Source organism: Rhipicephalus sanguineus, chromosome 3 (assembly GCF_013339695.2).
Source record: "Rhipicephalus sanguineus isolate Rsan-2018 chromosome 3, BIME_Rsan_1.4, whole genome shotgun sequence".
Taxonomy (NCBI): Eukaryota; Metazoa; Arthropoda; class Arachnida; order Ixodida; family Ixodidae; genus Rhipicephalus; species Rhipicephalus sanguineus.
This window is the reverse complement of record NC_051178.1, coordinates 156,283,115-156,305,163: the sequence shown is the minus strand read 5'-3', so window position 1 is coordinate 156,305,163 and position 22,049 is coordinate 156,283,115. Positions and strand designations below refer to the sequence as shown.

Here is a 22,049-nt window from a genome sequence, read left to right as displayed (position 1 = left end):
ACAACAAACACAATTCAAGCGTTAAGTTTACAATAAGCACTAGCAGACAGAAAAAAAAAAAAAATGGCTCACGGGAGCCCCGCGGAAGACGGTGGTGCGCCTTGAACCATCATAGCTGATGCGCTCCACCATGTCGAGGTAGGTGTCAACCCAGTAGACCTCTTCCCTGGGCAAGTCAACGGCAATGCCAAAAGGATAGACAATCTTCTGCTCCACGAGCTTCGTCCGCTCAGTTCCATCTAAGTGAGCGCGCTCCAACACCGGCGCTGCACTGCCCCACTCCGTGACAAACATGAACCTGAAATCGAAGATTAGGAGAGGTGCTGAGAATTTGCACATGCGATTATGCAAAACTGCAACTGCAATGATTCTGTTTAGCTCTTAGACTCGTTTGTCGTGACAGCAGATATACAGTGGAACCCCGATTACTTATACGACTTTGAGGGGTCCATGCAAAACTGTCGTATAATCCGGGCATCGTATAATCGAAAAACTAAAAATATAGGCAGTGGCAATCAGCCTTGCCCAAAAAAAGGGAACAGAATGCCTGAATAAGCCCACGATACGACCCTGTGCTCCTCCAAGGAAGGTAGATTAAATTATTTTTGAAAATGGCAGCTAATTGCAGCTTTACTTAGTTGAAAGAGGTGCGAGCGAATCGTTATCCTCAACTTTAAAAAATCGAATCCAACACGTATCTTTCTCCCGATAAATCGAGTCCAAAAGTTGCCTACGCGTGAAAATGAAACCGAAACCATGTCGGCAACAGCCTCCCATCAGAAGAGTCAGACACAGTGCCATCACCATCACATAATGTCGACGGAGCGTGAGTTTGCGTAGAATGCTTTCATGCGCGACTGAGTCGTATTTGTTCCCTTATGAAGCGCAACTGGTCATGTCCCGCTGGTATATGAATGTTCACATCAAGCGAAAGTTATTTTGCACAGTTAAAATGGCTGCATCACGTCCTTTTACGTGCTCAAGGCCTGTGACTGCAAGTGCCGCAAACAAAGGCAGGAGATCAGCTGTACGTCGACCAGGAAAAGTTTCCACGGACCAAAAAAGTGAAAATATCCGGATCTCAATGATCAGCTTTCCGGCCAGCTGGAGCTACTCCGTGTGGAGAGAGCTTGTCTAGGTAACCACCCTGGATACGCACGCGATCGAGGCATATCCAGAAGCGATCTTATAAGCCAGGAAAATTGGATGACAGAAGCGCATGAAATGCCAGGAGGATAAATTTACTGTCTCAGTCTTTACTTTTCTAATCGTCAACCTAGGGGAACGTGAGTTCTTATTTTGCACTCACGAATATCTGGTCGGCATTCAATACGAGTAAAGAAGGTGATTTTTTCTCTCGGATGGAATCGGAAAGTCGTCGTAAGATGTGGGGTCGGCGTAAAATTGCGTCGTATAAACAAGGTTTTTAATACATTTTTTTTATGGAGATTTTGCCGGGACCAAACCGATTCGTCGTAAAATGCGGGTCATCGCAAAATCGGGGGACGTATAATCGAGGTTCCACTCAATTTGCCTGAAATGTCACACAATGTTACTCAAGTCTTGTTCCATTTCCTAGATTTTTTTTGCGACTTCTGCACCCAACCAATGAGCAAATTCTTATGTACTAAGAGCAAAAATGTTTGGCATTGGCTTATGTCCTCTGTAGCCTTCTCTCACACTCAATCTCTATTGGCTGTTCCCTTCCTTTTGTTCTCACAAAATTAAGAGACCACCCACTTTGCGGCGGCGCCCCTGAAACCAAACCTTCGCTTTCTGACTGTGAACAAGATTCTGTCCCAGGGGTTACCACGGCAACTGTAACATGACAGCCTATGCCCCTTACATGCCTCACAACCGAAACAGGAATGTGAATCATAGAGGAGGGAAAAGAAACTACGACTGACCCTTTGTAAGGGTCCAGGGCAATGCCACGGGGTTTGCTCAGTCCAACGTCAATCACTGTGACGCACACAGAAAGAGAGGCGTTGCAAAGGAATATGGTCTCCCGCACATCGTCCAGGAAATACCAGTTGCCGGACACCCAGTCCAGCGCCATTTGATTTACAGCTGAAAAAAGAAAAAGAAAATAGCCCACTGATTTATCACAAAATACAGGAATGCATGTAGAAATGCTGTGGCTATCGCAAACCACAGGAATGTGTTTTCGAATATTGGGCATGAAAATTTATGGATGCCGAAATTTACCCATTTGATCTGCCATTTTTCCCATATAGCCAGATATAATAACGTCTATGCAAGCATTGTTATAGCAACTATATCGCTTTTTTTTTACTAGAAACTTTATCAGACCACATGAAGTTAGAAGAAGCATCACCATGCCTAAGCATCACCATGCTTACAGATGCAGGCATACTGTATGAATTCAATGAAAAAATAAAGCAATTGTTTTTCAAGCCTTTGCAGCTACAGCTGAGACAGATGGTACCAAACTATCAGCTTTTTATCAGCCTACCTGACAAACACTTTACACAATTTATGGAAACACACACTAAAGCATGTATTCATTATCAGCAACTGTCAAAGAGTCTGTCGTAAAGCACAATCTTACTTTACGTGTGAGGTCAAAACACTATAAGATAAAGCTGTGAAATCAGCACAATGGCAGCACAAAATGCCACCTCACAAACAATTAAAAGCTAAATAACGGTCACTCTTTCTAGAACTGGCTAACAAGAAAACAAAGCACTTTTGTCACTTGTACACTGTTAATTAAAACGGGTCATTTGACCATCAGAATAAGAAATCACTACTTACTAGTCAACGAAAAAGAATCTTTCAACTTCAAGTTCCACCGCACATCCAGTTGGGAGACAAGGGCACATTGCAGGGCCGTCTCATTTCCTTCATGGTTAATCTGCACCCAAACAAAAAAAAAAAAAAAAAAACAAAAAAAAACAAATAGATGAAAAAATGTTGGGGAGAGGATCAGAGGCAAGATAAATATGAGTTTCTTCACATTAGCTCGAATACTGGACTTCATGTAAAAAACCTCCACCATGAAATGCATGGGACCACAAAATACTTTCAATACGTGGGATGATTCATTGAAAGTAATTTCACCTCCAAATACACCTCGATAATTAGGGGCTACAATTGCATTCAAGAAAACTGCAAAAGTATTTTAAAAGTACACTCAAACCTCATTATAACAAAGTCACATCTGCCACAAAAATAACTTCGTTATATCAGAAAATTCGTTATAAACGGTTATATGTAACACTGTATCTATGACAAGACTATTCTTCATTTACTTAGTTACTATAACCGATAATTCGTTATATCCGTGTTCGTTATATCGAGGTTTGAGTGTAGTTTCAAAGGACAAAAGCGAAAAACGTTTTTTTCCAGCCTTCACTTCAGAAAGCGATGCACTGCTCCTGTATTGATGAGGTGAGTTCTCATTCCAATCAATGGAGACACCTCTCAAGCTTCCTTAGCCTTTTTTTCAGTGCAATGGTTAAGACTATCACTAGAATTCCTCACACATTAAGTTTTGACGACACTCTGTCGAAGATACAAGTGGCATGGCACACACATACTAGAGTGGGCGTGGCAGAAGACTTACGCAAACTGTTTCACAGCTTAAATGCGTTAACAATGTGAGGCCACAATGCATGAAACACTCAGGTGTTTTTAAGTACCATCAGGATAACTTTAAATGCAAGCAGGATATAACTGATCAAACTGCTTATTACACATAATTACAGTGAAGTCAAAGAATGGTGTGATTCCAAGTGCATGTTTTGGAGACTGAATTAAGCGACTGTGACCAACCCATAGAGTAGTTTCAAAGTATTTCACATTTGAATCGAAGCTGAAAATATCCATGACATTGAAACACCACAAAACTGTCACCAAAATATTGATGTAGGCTGTTTTATTAGAGCCAAATTGATCACATAACTTACACTACGGGATTCACATATATAGCACAAATATTCATACTATAGTATATGGAGAAAAGAGGTAACTGGCTGGACGACATTTTTCTTATTGTGTAAGTGCTATTTTGTAGAAGGGGTGTTCTTCATTAAGGCATTTAATAGCACAGAACCTGGTCTAAATGCTAGAGCAGTAGATTCAGCTCTCTCATGGACATTTTCAGAGTAAACTGAGGTTAAAGCAACTGCAAAATAATAGCATAGTGAATGAATTTCTCAAAGTTTCATGATAAAATGAAATTTGCTATACCCAGCACACGGTCCTATTCACGTGGTTAAAATCCATGGCAAGGCTTTCTTTCACTGGAGCGATACTGCTGTTGCCGGCAACAGGGGAACCGTCCAGGCGAATGTGCTGAATGTTAATAGAATTGGCAAAAAGAAGTGTGGCCTCTTCATCCTCTGGGACTGAAAAGAGGAAAACACGAGTCAGTGAAGAGAAAAACAAGAAAACAATAGAACCTCACTCATTCATTTGCAGCCTGGCTACCACGTCGTGTTCTCTTCGACCTGGCACAATACACTTACAGTCCCCAACACTTTCTGCTCCCATCACTAGTGCTTGACTTTGCTCACCGGGAAAGAGCTGTGCACCTCTAAAATCTTTCTAATCATTCGATCAAGGGCTAGAAACCATGCATACTATGTGAGTTTTTACATCCCTTCCTTAACAGTGTTAAAACAGCTAAATTTGAAGTTGAAATTTGCATTAAGGAAAGGTTCCTTCGTGTAACAACTTCACTCCACTAACAGCCTTTTCACTGAGGAATAACAGATAAACTGCACGTCATATAACCTTGCTTCTTTGTTTCTTTTTTAACAGTAACTTTAAGAAAGAATGCAGCAGAAATTCTCCAAAATGAACTTGGAAGTGAAAAATTTTAAGCTAGTGTTATCCGTTAAATAAGACCAATCTCAATATCTCATAGAGAGAAATTAGTTTCCATACTGCAGCCAGTTCACATTGATTAAAAAGCATTTTTCTACAAAACTGTCACTACGTTAGACTTTATAAACATGAGAAACCAAGAAGGAACAATCACACACCATTAATTCCAAAGCATTGACTTCCAACGGTCCTGTAGCCTTCAACGCAGCTGCAGTTGTGCGAGCCCTTGGGTCCACTTGTGCAGTTCTGATAAACGTAAACAAAACATCCATACAAGACAAATAAGAGAAGAGTTTAGTTTAAAAACACACCCTCCTTCATAGCCATTTATGATCATTGCTATACTTGGAAAAAAAAAGCTGATGGCAACATACCAGCATTTCTGATACGGTTCTATTTCTTATACTAATGCCCTTAATGATAGAAAAAAGAACTGGTAGACAATTCAATGAATGGACTGAGAATAAATGAAGGCAATGTTGCCGTTATAACAGCTGACAACCTGCATTTCCCAGTGCTCAATGCATGCAAGTAAATACAGCAGTCAATTTGAGTCACAAATTATCATTATCAAACATCATCATACCCTGTTATAGAAACTGGGTGTAAGAAACCTGAAAAGACATTTATCTTCAAAAATTACATTTTATAAAGACAGCCTTCAGACATGAAAAACATGCTTTAATGATTTTCAAGCATTTAAAGGAGTCCTGACACAAAAATTTTCGCCCCGTGTTTTTTTGCTGCAATGTGTTGCTGGGGGCCTGTTAGTCATAACACGGCACATCGTTTGCTGCAGCGCGCGACAGATAATTAATTACAAGCTCCTCATTACCGACACAGCCTCAGTTTCGGTTTGACAGAGCTCCAAAAACGACAAGCCGCCGGGTGCAACTATCACCACCTAGCGAATGAAACGCTCGGTCTCGTGAGCACACAGAACAGTGATGCATTTCCGCGCGGTCTGTCGTTGCCGGGCTCATCGTCGTCTGATGGCGACGATTTTCTTGCGGCGGGGATGGAAGGAATTTTCGACGTGGCGAATCACTTCAGGTTTGGCCCGCTGGTGAGGGGCGATTCGTCGGGAAGCGCGTCAAAACAGAAATGGCGGCTACGACGTCATCATAACTTGTACCGGCTGCAACGGTTACGTAGGGGAAGTAGGGGGGTCACCTCAGGTCACCTCCGAGGGTGTCAATGCACCAGGTGCGGCCTGTAATGCTGGATCGCCCTCGCGAACTTCAAAATTCATATAAAATACCTTCCAAGCTTTATTCGCTGCCGATATTTTGCAGATGGTACATGCATGTACACGGCAATCTATCCAGCAGGCTATCTCGGCCGCGAAATTTTGTGTCAGTACCCCTTTAACTAAGCCCAATCTTCCCATACAAAAATGCCTGTTTGATACAGAACTCAAGTGTTTAAAGATTAACGCCATTATTGGTCTGTGGTTACACAGATAGCGTCTAGTATATAGGTTGAGTAAATCAACCCTAAACTGGAGAGTGGAGTACTACTACAGGACACATAAGGAGGAAGGTTAACCAGAACAAATATACTGCTTACTACCCCACACTGGGAGCAGAGTATTAAAAAATACATAAGGATACATAAGGACTCAATAAAGTATTGAAGTTCTTGCTATGACTATGCTATTTCCCACAGAAGTGCGCATGTTTTATTTTTTTTTGCATTCTCGCTGCCACTTTGTGAAACAACCAGGAAAAAGCTGTGCCTTCACAGAGAGGTGCAGTGAGTAATAGAAATATCCGCAGTGAAGGAAGCAAATGCAATTGGGTAGTTTAAATGATTACCTGGTCACAGGTGCCAGGAACACTGCAAGGGTCTGCATCAACACACAGCGAAGGCATTTCCCGATGGGGCTCCATGCCTTTCTTGCAGAAGCAGACGGGACCCTGGGGTCCCGGCTTGCAACCATGATCACAAGATGCATTGGCACATTGAGCTGTCTCTGCTGCAGTATTCAAAAGAAGGAAGACAAATATCTCAAACTTCATCTTCTTTAACCATTACCTGCTTTCAGCATGCTAGTACTTTCAATAATGAAACTGATCAAAGGCAAATACATTCACAGAAACAAATTCAACTTCAATGTAGTTTTTCACCAAGGGATGCATTAGTCACTTGTGCACAAGAAGACATTTTTCCTGCGGTGCCATCATCAGGAAAACATGCCTCTTCCAATCTACCGTAAATCAGAAGTTCATGTCATCTGCAGCAAAGCTGCTTCTGGTGCTGACTGCACCAGAAGCAGAATCAACACATTTGGTGCTGTATAGCCGCCGACAACGAGCATTTCAAGTTGAAGTGGCTGAACCAAGCGAGTAATGCCCACAAATGTGGCATTAAACTAACTACATTTGGAAATGCTACCTCCAGATATCCATCTTGCTCTAGAAGAGTCATGCACACCTTACACCCCCATTTACTTAAGGGTAAGAATACTGTCAAACCTTAATATAACGTTGATATGACAAATTATTTAGTACTATAATCTAATACCTCTCTTATCAATAACAGTGTGTAACAAGGATATGCTTACAATGAATGTTAGATATGTGAAGATATTCTGTATTAGATGTGACCTCCTTAAAACGAGGTTAAACTGCACACATGCTGTGTACGGGTGTAGGAAAAAATGTCCCCGGAATATACGTCCCCGGAAGATACGTGCCCGGAATAAACGTCCCCGGAAGAAACGTCCCCTCTGGCATTACTCTCTAGGAAAAAAAAGTCCCCAAGTGAAAAATTAACCGAAAAACCAATCTTGTGCGAACTCACTTGACAAAACACTGCATTCTTTATTCGACACTTCTCAAATTTTTGGCCACATTTTGCTCGAAAACAAGTGAAATTAAAACCGAATCGTATGTCCGATAGCCGTCAAGAAATCTTCAACTTTCGTCTTCCCGGCAGTATAGTCTTCACATAGGTTATGAACACGCTGCTGCATGGCTATGACCGCTGATTTGCTCCTCTTCTTTGAGGGTGCATCGACTCGAGACTGGGCCATGCTTCCCAGCCTTCTGTTCCAGGCCTCCGCATGATTGTTCCCCATGGCAACGCCACAGAGGTTCTTTTTTTTTTTTCATGAATCAAACGGAAACGAACAAACAGCATTTTATTACGTCTTTTGATGCACGGAAGGTTCCTTTTTTATTGCTGCTAGTTTGATTACTAGCGATTTATTGTAGGCAGACTCTCATACGTCATCGGGATCACTTCGAAAATGTCCCACTCGTGGAGCTCATCATGTGATACATTTAGCTTAATTTCTCGGTAAGTAGGGCGCTGCTGTCGATAATATTGCCGTTTTAGAAGTTGTCATACATTGAGCTTTCACTCTGACATAAATTGTTATTTGCCTTTAGTGTCCCTTTAATGACAGGTGGTTGAAGTTGATATGTCATTATGGCGTCTGTATTATTTCAGTAAACTGCAATCTTCGCGCATATCCTTTGTTTTTTTGCTTTGAGAAATGAAGAATTGGCGACTGGAAGGCGCAACGTTCGATTCGAACGCAACGTCTGGGGACATTTTTTCCGACAACGCAAATGGGGACATTTTTTCCAGGGACATTTTTTCTGGAGACGTTTATTCAGGAGACGTATCTTCCGGGGACATTTTTTCCGGGGACGTTCTTTCCGGAACCCGCTGTGTACAGGTGGTTCGTTCATCCTGCCTGTACAAATGCCCCAGCATAATAAATGAATCACATTACCAAAAAGAAGCAACGGACCCCAGTACACACCAACAATGTAAATATAAAAAAAAATGTTACTCACAGCAAAAAGGGCCCTCATCGGAGAAATCTGGGCAGTCGTTGTGGCCATCACAGAGCACAGCTATTCGACGGCACGTTATGCCGTCATGGCACCGAAAGTAGTTTTGCGGGCAGCTGTTTCCTAGGTGACCTGCCCCCACAATGAGATAACACAGCTTCACTACGTGACCATAAAAGGCAGGCAGGTTGCACCCTTACTGCAGTGCATTCAAACAATGGCTATTTTTCGCCCCAGGCTTTTCCTTTCAGTAATCTAAAGGCAATGTTTCTACCATGGTTGAGAGATGCAACAGAGGCATGGAATGGTGACCATCAGTGCACCTTTCATTTTGCCCCTATCTTGTACCTTTCAACTTTCATCTACCAAGCAATATGAATTTGCCCATCTATGCATTCTTACAAGATATAAATGTTGCAACATTTACATCCGGCTATGGCTTGTGTGAGACCATGTGCGAAACTCTTGCACAGTATTAATACCTGTCTTGAAGATTTCAATATTTATATTTGTGCCAAATTATAAGCAGAATGCTACCACAGTGCTGATGCACAAATCAGTTGTTAAACTTTTATTAGATAAACATAAAAATCCGCAAAACAGCCAGCACACCCACTCGCATAGGCATTCACATGAGGGGGGCAGGGGGGGGGAGCAGCCAACCCCTCTAATCATCTGAAGGGGGGCGCAAAGTCTGCCCTATACCTTTAGTCCGTCATACCTGTCCCATCATTATGGAACAGGTTATGGCCATGCAGGTTTTTGACAATAATGGCGGCCGAGGACCCCTGATGTTGCATTCAAAGAGCGGTTTACTAGTTCCCATTTTTACCTCCAGAAAGCCAGGGACCAAACGCAGGCTGTTGTGGGAAGCACGTCATCGCTTCATTTTCATTTTGGCATACTGCAAAGCTTTGTTTTTTTCGAATTCGATCAGCGAGGAGGGGGGGGGGGGGAGACTTTGGCCCCCCTAAAGGGGAATTGTGCACACACCTATGCCCACTCATACCTCTCTACTCCTACTATTGCTCCAAACCCCCTCCACACAACCATTTAATACGAGCAATAATTACGAGCACCAGATTCAGCTTACACAGTCGTATCATACAGCCAAGAAAACATCTGAATTTAAAACTGCAACAACCAGCTAAAACAAGCAGGAGAATAAAAACTGCACGGTCATAAACACTGACATGTTGAGCGGTTCTATATGAATGCTGTTTCTGGAGTTAGGGAAGCTGAAGTCTATTTTTGTCCAAGAATGTATATTTTGAGAGAACCTTCAAATGTGTTCGCATCTCCTAACAGATACATGAAAGTGTAATTCAAACGAGGTGAAAAGAAATGAACTCCATTGCCATGCCATTGTCCAGACATATCAATGTGCAGGCTAGGTTTACCTCCTCCGTTGACATCCCAGTTTATATGTTGCTGCCAGCATGTGTGCATCACGGTACAATTCCAAAGATGAGGCATTGCAATAGCACCAACCTGCCTGCATCACGCTTCTCTCAAAGTGTACAAAGAGATTGTTTGTAAAATGAAGCAAACGTGTGATGTTTTTGTAAAATATATCCCAATGCACAAGTACATTCCTGAAGTTCATTAAAATGTTCCAAAAGATCAATAAGTTAATCAGTAAGCTTCATTTGTTTGTTTGTTCAATTATTGTCTTCTTTAATGTAATGTGTGCCTGCTGATCCATTAAACTCAGCTGAATAGAACAGATATAACTTCCAATCTGCTTGAAATGAAATGACTTTTCTTGTTTTTCATGTCCTGTCCCATGAGGGTACTGCTAAATGATGCAGGTGTGGTATATTTACATTTTTCAATTAGGTAAACAAAACGAAAAACAAAAAAAAGAAACACCACAAACCCTACACATTCACTTTCTAGTCAATCTGCCAGATATAGAGAAAAAAAATTAATTTCATAGAAGATTAAGCCAGACGACTTTCCATCTGCACCACCAAATTCTAGGATAAATATTACCATGAAGTTGCCAAAAACTTAAATATTAGCTAAAGAGTGCTGGAAGTGTGATGCTTATGGGCATGAGAGGGAGGTAAAGAAATGTAAACACAGTTTTAACTAAAATATATCCAGTTGAGCTGACTATGGATGTGTTCAGCAAAAGCACATAAGCTCCAGACGACCGAAGCTAGTCGCTCTGGACCTCATAAAACATCAGAACTCACAGCGCCGCGCATCTTCATCAGATGTGTCTGGGACGAGGTCTTCTGTGAAGCCACAGTCTGACTCTCGATCACAGACAAAGCCCTTGGGAATGCATCGTCTGGATAGCGCGCACTGGAACTGCCCTGATGCACATGTGCTAGGAACTGCAAGAGAGAAGAATTGTCGGTCTATCCCAGGCATAGAAGTGCAAGCATGAAATACCTCTTTATAGTTCTGTTTCAAATGTGTGCATTATTCCAAAACTACTCATCTGTAACGGTTGTGAACATGCTGCAGAAAATTACAATCCAACTTACGATGTCCCTACACCACTGCTCCCACAGTATGCAAATAGCAATGTGCAAGGTGCACAGCTATATTTTTGTTATTTTTTCCTTTTTTCTCTACGCAACACTTTCCCTACCTCTTGCCCCCATTCTGAGGGTGCTGGAGCTCTGCCACTTTGGCTGCTGGATACATGCTGCTCGATAGTGCTGATGTCACAAGGGGCGTAGAAGCCTTAAATGTATTTACACATATGCAGTACCTTTCTACGCATACACTTCTCATGCCTCATCAAGTATCACACAGTGCCTTTGTCCTTTTGACCTACATGGCTAACAGCTACAGGTGACAAAGCTGTGTTCATGTCATCCGTCATTCTTGCTACTTTGCCAACTAAACATGCTTCGAGTTATTTAAAGTTCAACATAGCATTGGATCTGCTCCAACAGCGAAATATTACCTTAACGTTCGTGTCTTTGCGATAAAAGGCCTGGAAGGTAAAAATAACAATAGTCTAAAACTATAGAAGTGTTAAAGGTAGGCAACCACCTAAAACGTTCTCCCCTCCCCTTTTCTATTCAAAATCTGGAAACAAAATAATGTAGCTCTCCTTGGGCTTACAATTTAAAAGGAGGTTTTAGAGGAATGCTAAATTAAACTGTAATAAAATTACACTCTGGAAATTAGGAAATGTGTACTGCCAGGACTGGAGTCATGTTGGGCCCCTCCCGACAACGCAACACGGCCACAGCGGTCTGTGGTCGGGCACTGCTCAAGAAGCTTTCTCGCAGTTGATTAATGCGCATGTTTTCTCTCTGCATTATGCGCCATCTCTAAAAGGGTAAGTAAACTTCTTTTACTTGAGCTTTGGTTTCTTTAGTTTCAGACCAGATTAGATGAAAGGTGTGTAAATGTTTCAGACCGCAAAGGGTTATGGCTCCCATGACAGCTCCCCTTGACGACGTGTGGTTTGAACAGAGCTCAAAACCACTTTGGTCGATAATGATAAAGTGCATGTGCACGGTAGGCAAGAAGGCAGCTGAGCGTGTCTTTTCCTTTAGTTGGCCTGGTCATGTGGTGGCCTTCTAGTAGCTCTCTACATGGCTAATCATATAGGTAGCCTGCGTGCCCTATTTTGCAGGAAATCAGGTAGATGTCTTCCCCGTCTTCCCGCATGCCATGTGCAGAGGTCACATTGTCTTGATGTATCTGAGGCATCTTGAAGTGCGAGGCAACATAGTGTGTTTGCTCCTATCTGTCTACGCTGTTCATCATGGCAGCATTGTGACAGCGAGTGTTTGCAGTCATCGAATGAAAACTGTTATTTATGTTTGGCTATGGTCTGCTTGAAATTGGGGACATCATGATCAACAGCGGAGTACATTACCATTACATTACCATTGAGCACTAGCGTAATGGGCAAGACAAAATGTATATGAACTTGTGCATGCTTAGTGCCATCTATTTGCGATTGCACGAACGTCTGACACAATACTTCATTAAAACCCAGCAGGTTTCGACTCTCACCTTCCATAGCGTACGTGGTATTATGAAGTAGCACTATGAAGTAGCTTTTATCATAAATTCGAACTGTGTCGTGAGCATTGTAAGCCCTGCAAGTGACAACAAAATATTCTACGTACTATATGACCCCAGTTGGATATTTCTGCATCAATTTTACCTTTCCCCGGTTGCAGGTTTCTACACGAACTTTTTAATCACTCATAGTGATTGTTGCTTTTCTGATATACGTGTTTCCTCACTAAGGTGTCACCATCACATTGTCACTTCCACCGGCCGCCATGCCGTCATGATGCCGTCCTTGTCATACTGCCATCATGATGCTACCATAATTATGCAGTCGTCATTTCAGTGTTATCATTCCACTTTCATACAGTGATGTGTTGCAATCATGGTTGCGCCATCTATGTCACACTAACCTCTGTCATCTCCCTCTAGTAGTGATGTCACCATTCCGGCACTGTCATACTAATATGGTCATGCCGTTGTGGTCAGTCCTTTGCCATTTCATCAACTCATTCCAGCATCATCATCATCATCCAATTGTAACCACCCATCATTATCATGCCATCATTTCGTCTTCATACAGTCATTGTCATCCCATCATTGTTACGTGATCCTAGTCATTTCATCCTCACTGTACATCCGCCCGATTTGGTGATTTGATTTTGGCAAAGCTTGTGAGTTGTGTAGTGCATAAACAAAAATTACGTTGCAACTTCTGACCGTTGTTGTAGATTAATATAAGTTACATTGCAGGCAATTACACCTTGCATAGAATGAACTGTACACAGTGCTGTTAGCTGCATTACGCTCGATTAACCACTACACTAAAGCTTCGCTTGACATAAATGTCAAGCGAAGCATCGTTTTTCGTCAGTTCTATATCAGCTTGTTAATGACAACTGTCAACTGAAAGCATCATTTGCTTGGCAATCCACAATTGTACTACCTTTCTGACAAACAAGTTTTCTATAAAAACATTACTTCTACAGTGGGTGCAGTTTCAACATATTAGTGTTATCCTCTGAAGAAGCGTAATAATTTCTTTACCACAGCCTTCTTAACAGTTTCACAACACCATTTAATTATATTAATCAAAATTAAAGCATGCATATAAATATAATAGGCTTTAAATGAAGCAAGGAAAGAAAGGCTGCAGTCAAAGCAACCAGACTGTTTCTTTCAGCACCTATTAAACAAGACATCCCAGCCAGCAAGTGATTTTGAGGAGAAACTCACCATGTTGTGCCCGTTATGTTTTTATGAAAAGAAAACATCTACTCGCTTTTGAGATAAACTGTGGCACCAGTGAATGTAAGAATATTTCTTTTTTAGTGTGGTCTCCTGCAGAAACGAGCAACATTTTGCACAGATTGTAGGTAGCCGATGAAAAGCAGAGAAGTGGTTTACAATAATGAAAAAGTATGCATTAACATTTACACTCTTCCGTGCTTCCGTGGAATGTTACACTCTTCCGTGGAATGTAATAGTCATTTGGAGCTACAAAGTTCTGTAGTTTTTGCAACCCCAGGTGTTCGCTGGCTCAGATAAGCTGTTGTGCAATCGAGGAAAAGGGCCCACAGAATACATATACACTATGCATTCACAGTCCTGCAGGTGCAGCATAGCTCACTATTACAGAAGCATGTAGTTTGCACTTATGACTACAGTGGAGCTATAAATAAATTACAAACCAAATGTGAAAGTTGCCGTCCCATAACCGTACAGTGGATTGTCAAGAACATCACAGTGGACAGTTTCCAATTAATTTTGACTACGCATGGTTCTTATCACATATCTAAATCTATGTCAACATGTTTCCTTTTTCTTTTTATTTTAGAGTTTTGTTTTTTGCCTATATAACATACAGCTGCTATGACTGGCAACTGAATTCACAACATTATGCTGAGCTACAGTGACTGCTACTAATAGTTGACACACAATGTGAAGATTTACATTGCTCACAGAATGAAACACGACAGCAAAAATTTAAGTGCAACAACTGGTACCTCCAATTGCTCAAGGTGAACACATCATGTCACTACAAAGCTAGCCACTAAAAGTGATGCTGACTCTGATGAAAGTGTACGAGGCAACATTACACCGATACGACATGAATTGAAGATGGTGGAATCAACAGAAAGCACATTACTTGGCCCTAAATTTATGTGAGTCAGTCCGTGAGCACTGTACATGCTATAATTGTATGCAGAGATGCCAGCCTGATGCTTTATAAGAGAGCCCTTTATCAATAATGTTGGAGAAATGCCGATATCTTTACTTTGTTGTAGCTTAGGTGTGCCCTCAAATTACGTAACTTATTCTGCAACCTTGCTATCAGTACTCACTTAGTCCAAATAATGAATGAGGGATGACCGCAGATTTAAGGGACCCTTGAACACTTATCAAGCCATTGTTTTCAATAGCTGGTTGTGTAGACTGATGCTTGCAGAGATAAATGTAACAAGAATGGCACCTATGGAGATATGTGGTCTGAAGTTACTCAGCTGAGAATATTCAAAGTACACAGAACATTAGGTGCCTTCAACTCAAAATTTACATAATATCCTGTCCCCATTCCATTAACCCATTGACATAGCCACTTACTGGCAATTGTAAGAGCTTGAGACGCCTATGTAGAGGAAGTTTGCACTCCATGGTTGCCTGTGTATGGTGTGCTAATAGTGCTTTTATCATGGTAACGAACGTTTAGCGGCATCCACAGTGTGCCAAGTCAAGAAAATTGCACTACTTGAACAACATTCATGAGTGTACAGCAAGTACAAATGAGGCTGTTCATAAGCATACACATGCAAGAAGAAAACCTTTTGCATAGATATTCTACTCATGTGCACACCTCTCTGTAAAGCAGCACCTCTCTAAGGCCAGAGGTGAAAAACCAGTCAGTGCCCGTACGATTTTCTCTAGCTGTAGTATTTCTTATTTTATGTCAGTATCTGCTCATTTTAGCAAAAAAATTACAGCGCACAAGACTAAAACTAAATCTCAAGCATGTTCTTGTGGCGGTGAAGAAATTATATACAACTTTGTTTTTAACAAATCACAAAGAGACAAGCGATGTCCCCATTTCTATCAGAAATACCTCCCATGAGAACTACTATGCGCATGTGCAAATAGTAGTTCTGATGGGAATGATAGCAATGCAGTGGTTTCTTTGTGTGATTAAAATATCAAATATTTTCATATTGTTGCTTGGTAAAAGCATCTCAAGCCATGGACCGTATTCTGAGTTAGAGATATCACAATAATATTGCTTTCAGCGTGCACTAGACTGGTTGTGGAAAGATACGCAAGTATTTGCTTCAATCATTGGATATGAGAGATCTTACGTCACGCAAAGTGACACTGTCGCCGAAAGTGATCATCCCAGAACACAGCCCCATCAGTCTGCTCAACCTCCAACAAAAGAGTGCGCACTGAAAATTGTTAAAGGGCTCGTTTAAGTCGTTGGAGTATGTAGTATGTACTGTGGCCATTATTCCAAAGGTTGCCTGTAGTGTACTCCAAAAGAATATGTCTGCATCTTGTAAAGCTAAGAAACACCATGCAGTTTACTACTCGTGAGTTTAAAAACAAAATGCAGTTTACTACTTATGAATTTTCTTGTGCAAGAATTTTGCATTTATTTAAGGTGTTTGGAATTGAAAAGCTTGCAAAGTGAAACGGGTTTCACCACAACACAGCTGCTGAAGTGCATTACAGAGTCCTGGCTCTGTAAAATCACGGCATTTTTTGCAAAGGTTGCACCTGTAAAACTGCCATAGTCCATTACTAAGCTAAATTCGCTAAGAAAACTCGACCATTTATTGCGCACCTGCATCTTCAAGTAGGCCAGTTGATGCGACAGGATTCGGTTGACTACCACAGGAGATTTTTTAATAAATCTGTTTCTATTAAAATAGATAACCTACAGTAAGTGGGTTATCTACTTTAAAAGTGGATAAGATTTTAAAAAAAGAAAGGATAAAAATGCAAGCGGTGTACGATATTGCAAGCGGTGTAGCTACAGAAGTGGAAAGCCGTCTTGTAGATAAAAATAGTCTTACTCAGCGTCATTACAGTCACAAGATGCAACTACGCAACCAACTCTTTTGAGTTATCAGTGACCAGGATAAGGATACTTTGACATCCGGCCCAGGCACACCAAGAGGGCTGTTTTGTTGACCACAGACACACAGATAGAGTTACAAACCGTCTTTCCTTTCAGCTGCTGCTGTCCAGAACTGAACAGTAGCGAACAATTATAAGCCAAGAAAAATTTGAGCTATCCAACGTGCCACACCTCACATGGAAGATTCAACTCTACAGAATCAGGCACTATCTAATAAACTTATGACTAATACAAGAAAACACACAAGAGAAAAAAATCTACCCTCTGTGACTGAAAGTTTCATGAGAATGTCACTAATAATAAACAACATTATCGCATTTACATTTACATGACCTAGGTAAAAAAAACACAACATCGTGATCACAAGTAATGTTTCAAATTTCAATGATACAACCCCCTAATGAAATTTGTGTGCTACAAAATGGTATGGGAAAGCCATATTCACGTCAAAAATTGAAAGCCAGCAAAAAAAAATGGTTTGAAAGAAAGGAAATATACATATTGATGTCAAGTCTGAAATACAAATTTTCAGTACACAAAGAAATATCATGTTTTGTTTTTTGAGAATGAGAAAAAATTTTCTCAAAAACAACTACACTGTGTTACACATTCAAAAAGGAAATTGGGTCAGAAATATACAGAGGTAATAACAAACTTCACTGTTATCAAAAAAAAATATTTTTTATGACGACAGGTCACCGTTAAAAACAATTCCAGACAGAAAACATTGTACGCCATTTTGAGCAGTGGGAGCACAGAAAGAGTTCCTCATAGAGTTTCCCATCCACCTTAAAGAATCATTAAGCTACAACAAAAAGCCGTACAGATATGTCAAATAGCCAGAAAATAAATTTTTTTCATGTGGAGATCAAACCTCCGTATGGGGAAGAACATTTATTTGGCGGAAACGCTCTCTGTCTGACCTACTGAGATAAAACCTCCACACTGCCTTTCCAGGGCAGTTGCCCTAACATATGGGCTAACGATGAGGCTAGCATATGCTAGGGGCAAGTGCTAATTTTTTAGGAACTTGTAACACTACATATGCCTCCTACAGAACTGTGAAAACTTGTTTCCTTCCTCCACCTGCTGTATTTCCACCGAACTTATTTGCATAATGGCTACGTTCTAGAGTGCTTGTCCTGACAAAATCTTACCAAGTTTCTGTAACCAACATCACCAGATGGTCATACAAACTGACAAATCAAGCAAAAGCTGTCGCAGACAAGCCATCACATTTTTGTATAGGAGCAAATAGCGAATTTTGTTACAAAAAAAAAAAAAGCATGCAGACACAGAAACAGGCGAAGGGAAACAGACAAGACAAACACCGGCATTTGCATTGTCTGTTTACTTTGACTTGTGCTTGTGCCTACACAGTCAATGTGAATTCCTAATGTCAATGATGAATTCCTACCAACCAGCTCAACTCTCTATGACACTATGAATGATTAAGCAGTCGAATGAGCGTTAACCCAAGAACCACATGCAACTCGTGGTATACAGTTTTACCAGTTTAATGCCTTCTCACAGCTCAATCACCGCACTTAAGTCATTTGTCAGCAAAGTCTGTACTGTATATCTTGTGTAGTGCACTGTGACAACAAAACTTAGGGTAGACTCAACTCACCACAGTCCTCAGGCTCATCTGAGCCATCTGCACAATCTGGGGAGAAGTCGCACTTCCACTGCTTTGGTATGCAGCCTTGCCCATCGGCACAAGCAAATTGATTATCCGGACATTTCACTGCAGGCAGCAGAGACAGCAAAAATGAAGGCCTTCTCATTTTTTCTTCACATAAAGCCTCAGAAAAGTACCCTCTGTCTTAAAGATAACTCGTTCTGCGGAATGCAACTGCTGTGCTCAATGAACGTTGAAGCGAGCTTCAGTGGCTGACTTCGCTTTTCCTTTGATTGAGCTGCCGCCTGGCTTCCCATTTTGTCTCGGAAATGTATCTGATGTCTGTTTTTTTTTGCGTACTTGTCGCCCTCCTTGGTTCATACTGTTTGCTTCTTTGCTGTCTGCAAGGAAAACCCTATCACCTAATTTACAGTTTAAGTTTAATAAATATCCCTGGAACCATTCATTTTACTTTATTTTTCACTTTTGGTACATAGGGTTGAAAGGTTCACTAGAGAAGGTTCGTAAATATCTGCGATGCTACTTCAATTTTGTAAATAACACACATTTTAAACCATTAAAAAAATGAAGCTGCAAATGCCTAACTGAACAAGAACAGTAACTAGGTTCTTAAATGAAGCCAGTTCAGCAGTAAGCTGTCTAAACGTTAGTTTACATATTGTTAAACAGTAAATTTGTTTGAAAACCAATGTGGTTGCTAGCCAAGGCAGTGAACAGTACATTACCAGTGTGTTTATCACACAAACTGTTTGTCAGTGATCTCACTGACCTGTGCAGTTTAAAATACACTGCCTTACAAACTTCCTACATTCGCTTCATCTCACCATATAATATAACATTAACATGCACATAAATTACACAGCACTGCTGGAACACAAAGGCACGTGAGGATAGTTTAGCATAAGTTTTACACAGATTATGGAGTAGTAGGACTCTGAGAGGTCTAGTGATAAACTGATAACAGCATGCAGCGGACATTAACCGTAACAGAAAAAAAGAGCAACCAATAAATGGCCCAGCAGCATGAAACTAGTCAACACAAAATATATCTAGCAGGTCATTGTCTGCGTACGCGTCAAAAATGACAAAATTTTCGCTTGCTTGCCTGACTTAACGTGATCTGTGATACTGCCGTGAAAAGAGAAACTGATCCAATGTTTGTATGACATTGCCTTCTGTGAAGTTACAGACAGCTTTTCCCGTTTTTGTAGCGTAGCATAAGAAAAAAAAACGTGATCCAGCATTTTTGAGTGAAATAAGTGACGCTGTCGTATCGAGCGCAGGTGTCACGAAGGGTTGTTCCCGGATCACTACTGGGGCTGTCGTAGTTTCAGTGGTGCGCACTGATTGCAACTCCTCGTGATGACGCGATAAAAGCAGCGTCTTTAAATCCGCTATTCCTGTCGCTGAGTAAGGAATCGAGAAGACACGCGTGAGAGAGATAAATCTCCAGAGCTTTATTGATCGAGCAGGGGGCTTTTATAAATTGCGTTCCTCGTATCGCGAAAAGGCCGTGTTCACGGGTGCGGCAGTGGATAACGTCGAACGGTCACGATCGATGCCTGCATTCTCGTGGTCTCGAGAGAACGGCACGTAGTACATCTACGTCCCGCCTCCGCATCGCTACGATTCCGATGGCGCAAACGAGCAGGCCAAGATGCGCGAATGCGCCATGTCGCTATTGAATCTGTCAAAAAAACTTCGTCGAAAGTCGTGATGCGCTGCGAAGGACGACTGGTTCTCAGCGCGCAACCAGCGCACTACAACCGCTTCCCTGCCGAGCGTAGGAGCACTTGATCCCGATCGAATGAGCGAAGAAAACACGTGAAGGGAAACGACCTCGCCAATAATAACAGGGAGCGGATACAAGACCGAACGAGGCACCAGCGGGGAGACGGGCGCTCACGGAATGACATCCACATGGGCGCACCCGATTCCAAGTTAAAGCTAATGAGTCACAATTCGCGCGGGTGTTAATTATCGTCGCCCCCCAAGCCCCCCAACAAAAACGCATAGCCTCACGTCCTCCTCTCTCTCAGAAGCGTTTCTCCGACTCTCCCGTGCCCATCAACAGCAATCTTACCAGCGCAGAGTCGAGTGTTTAAACAGCGCTCTACGACCGCACGATGCATAAGCACCGTGATAAGACAGACAAACTGTGTACGCAAAGGGGGCGCCGCCAAAATAAAAACATCTCCCTCGCGTTCCCTCTCTGTCAGTCAGCTGCACGGAGAGAGGAAAAAACTCCGTCTGTTGTCTCCAAGTCGCGTTCAGCGCGATATTTCGAGCGTTCCATAAACCAAAGCGATCCAGCAATCTCGCGGGAGAGTCGAAACACAATTCTGTACCAACCTCGCGTCGTTTCCGTCGTTGTATCAGCTGTCACAGAGACTGTGAACACAGCGAAGAGTACCACGGCGCTAGCCAAGGCAGTGGCAGCAGCAGCCATCGGCATTGGCTCGGGCATCACAAGAAAGTTTTCGCGCACCGATCACGCAGTTTTTCGAGGCATGATTCCCGCGCCACCTTCACGAGCACACCAAAATGCGCACAATAAGTGCCCCACGCGTGCACAAAACTGCAGTAAACTACGTATTCCACTACGGTGCTGCTGTCACGCTTCTCGCTAGCGACACAGCACAAGTTGCACTGGAGCGCGCTAGGCCTAAATCTGTTAAAAAACGCCGCGCTCTGCAGCGCCAGCCAGCGCTTGAGAAAGCAACTAAACGACGCACTCTCCCTGCTCGCCTGCTCTCCCGTCACGCGGTCTCTGCGAACTGCTGCAGCAAAATACGCGTTGAGGGCCTGATATAAAGCGTATAGTGCGCTGGCACAGACGTGACACTGTAATTTTATCGTTTGGGCTCACGGACGCTTCATACAGGAAGCGTATAACAACGCCTCCACCGATATCACAACTCATTAGCACTTGGGAGACGATGCACGCACATCAGTCATGCGTGTGACATATAACCTTGGAGAGGCTCGTGCACCCTGCCGGGAATGCTGCAACCCTCTTCCGTGAACTTTCTCCCGCTAATTGCTTTGCTTGAAACCGCCTGCAGAGCCAAAACAACGGTCACATGACGCGCATATACATCCTCTGCATGATTTTTGTGCGACTGAAACGAATGCATACGTACAGTGGTTTTCACGAAAAGGAATAGTTATAACGCAATGCTTGCTGCCTGTGCGCATCAGGGAATTGCACGTTACTTTTGTTCAGTGACGTAGAAACACCTCCGAATTTTTTTTTCAATTTTGCATATGTACGCAAAATCTGGCTTGCTCGTGCTTCCTTTCTTGAAAACTCGGCTCTCGTCACTTTCCTATCAAGAATGCTATGTCACGCTGATAACGCGCGCGCCATTCGTGAATAAGTGCCGGGACCGGTGATAACGCGAGGAAAGTACGCGAGGTGGATGACGATTATTCTGTGACAGAAATGCTCCTCAAACACTCGATTTTATTTTTAGAGTGTATACACTCGCGCATACAAACGCACGCACGAACATACGAAAAGTATAGATGACACCCCAACCCCCCCCCCCCCCCGAAAAAAATTTTCTTACGCTACTGCTTTTGTTGTTATACAGCCTGCGTAATGCAGCCTATATGTATAAAA

At 42.1% G+C, this 22,049-nt stretch overlaps 1 protein-coding gene across 1 annotated transcript in view; it reads right to left on the bottom strand.

Annotated features, from left to right (window-relative positions):
- Positions 1–21,220, bottom strand: part of LOC119386003 (low-density lipoprotein receptor-related protein 1-like) — a 67,664-nt gene extending 46,444 nt beyond the window's left edge. Inside the window, exons 1-10 of the mRNA XM_049414192.1 lie at positions 20,777–21,220; positions 18,413–18,529; positions 10,862–11,005; positions 8,664–8,792; positions 6,672–6,832; positions 5,013–5,100; positions 4,216–4,373; positions 2,779–2,878; positions 1,908–2,070; positions 73–298 (exon numbers count right to left, since the gene is read on the bottom strand). Coding sequence (XP_049270149.1) covers positions 73–298; positions 1,908–2,070; positions 2,779–2,878; positions 4,216–4,373; positions 5,013–5,100; positions 6,672–6,832; positions 8,664–8,792; positions 10,862–11,005; positions 18,413–18,529; positions 20,777–20,891 — 1,401 coding nt within the window. The 5' untranslated portion in view covers positions 20,892–21,220. The remainder of the gene's footprint in view (positions 1–72; positions 299–1,907; positions 2,071–2,778; positions 2,879–4,215; positions 4,374–5,012; positions 5,101–6,671; positions 6,833–8,663; positions 8,793–10,861; positions 11,006–18,412; positions 18,530–20,776) is intronic.
- Positions 21,221–22,049: the final 829 nt, after the last annotated feature.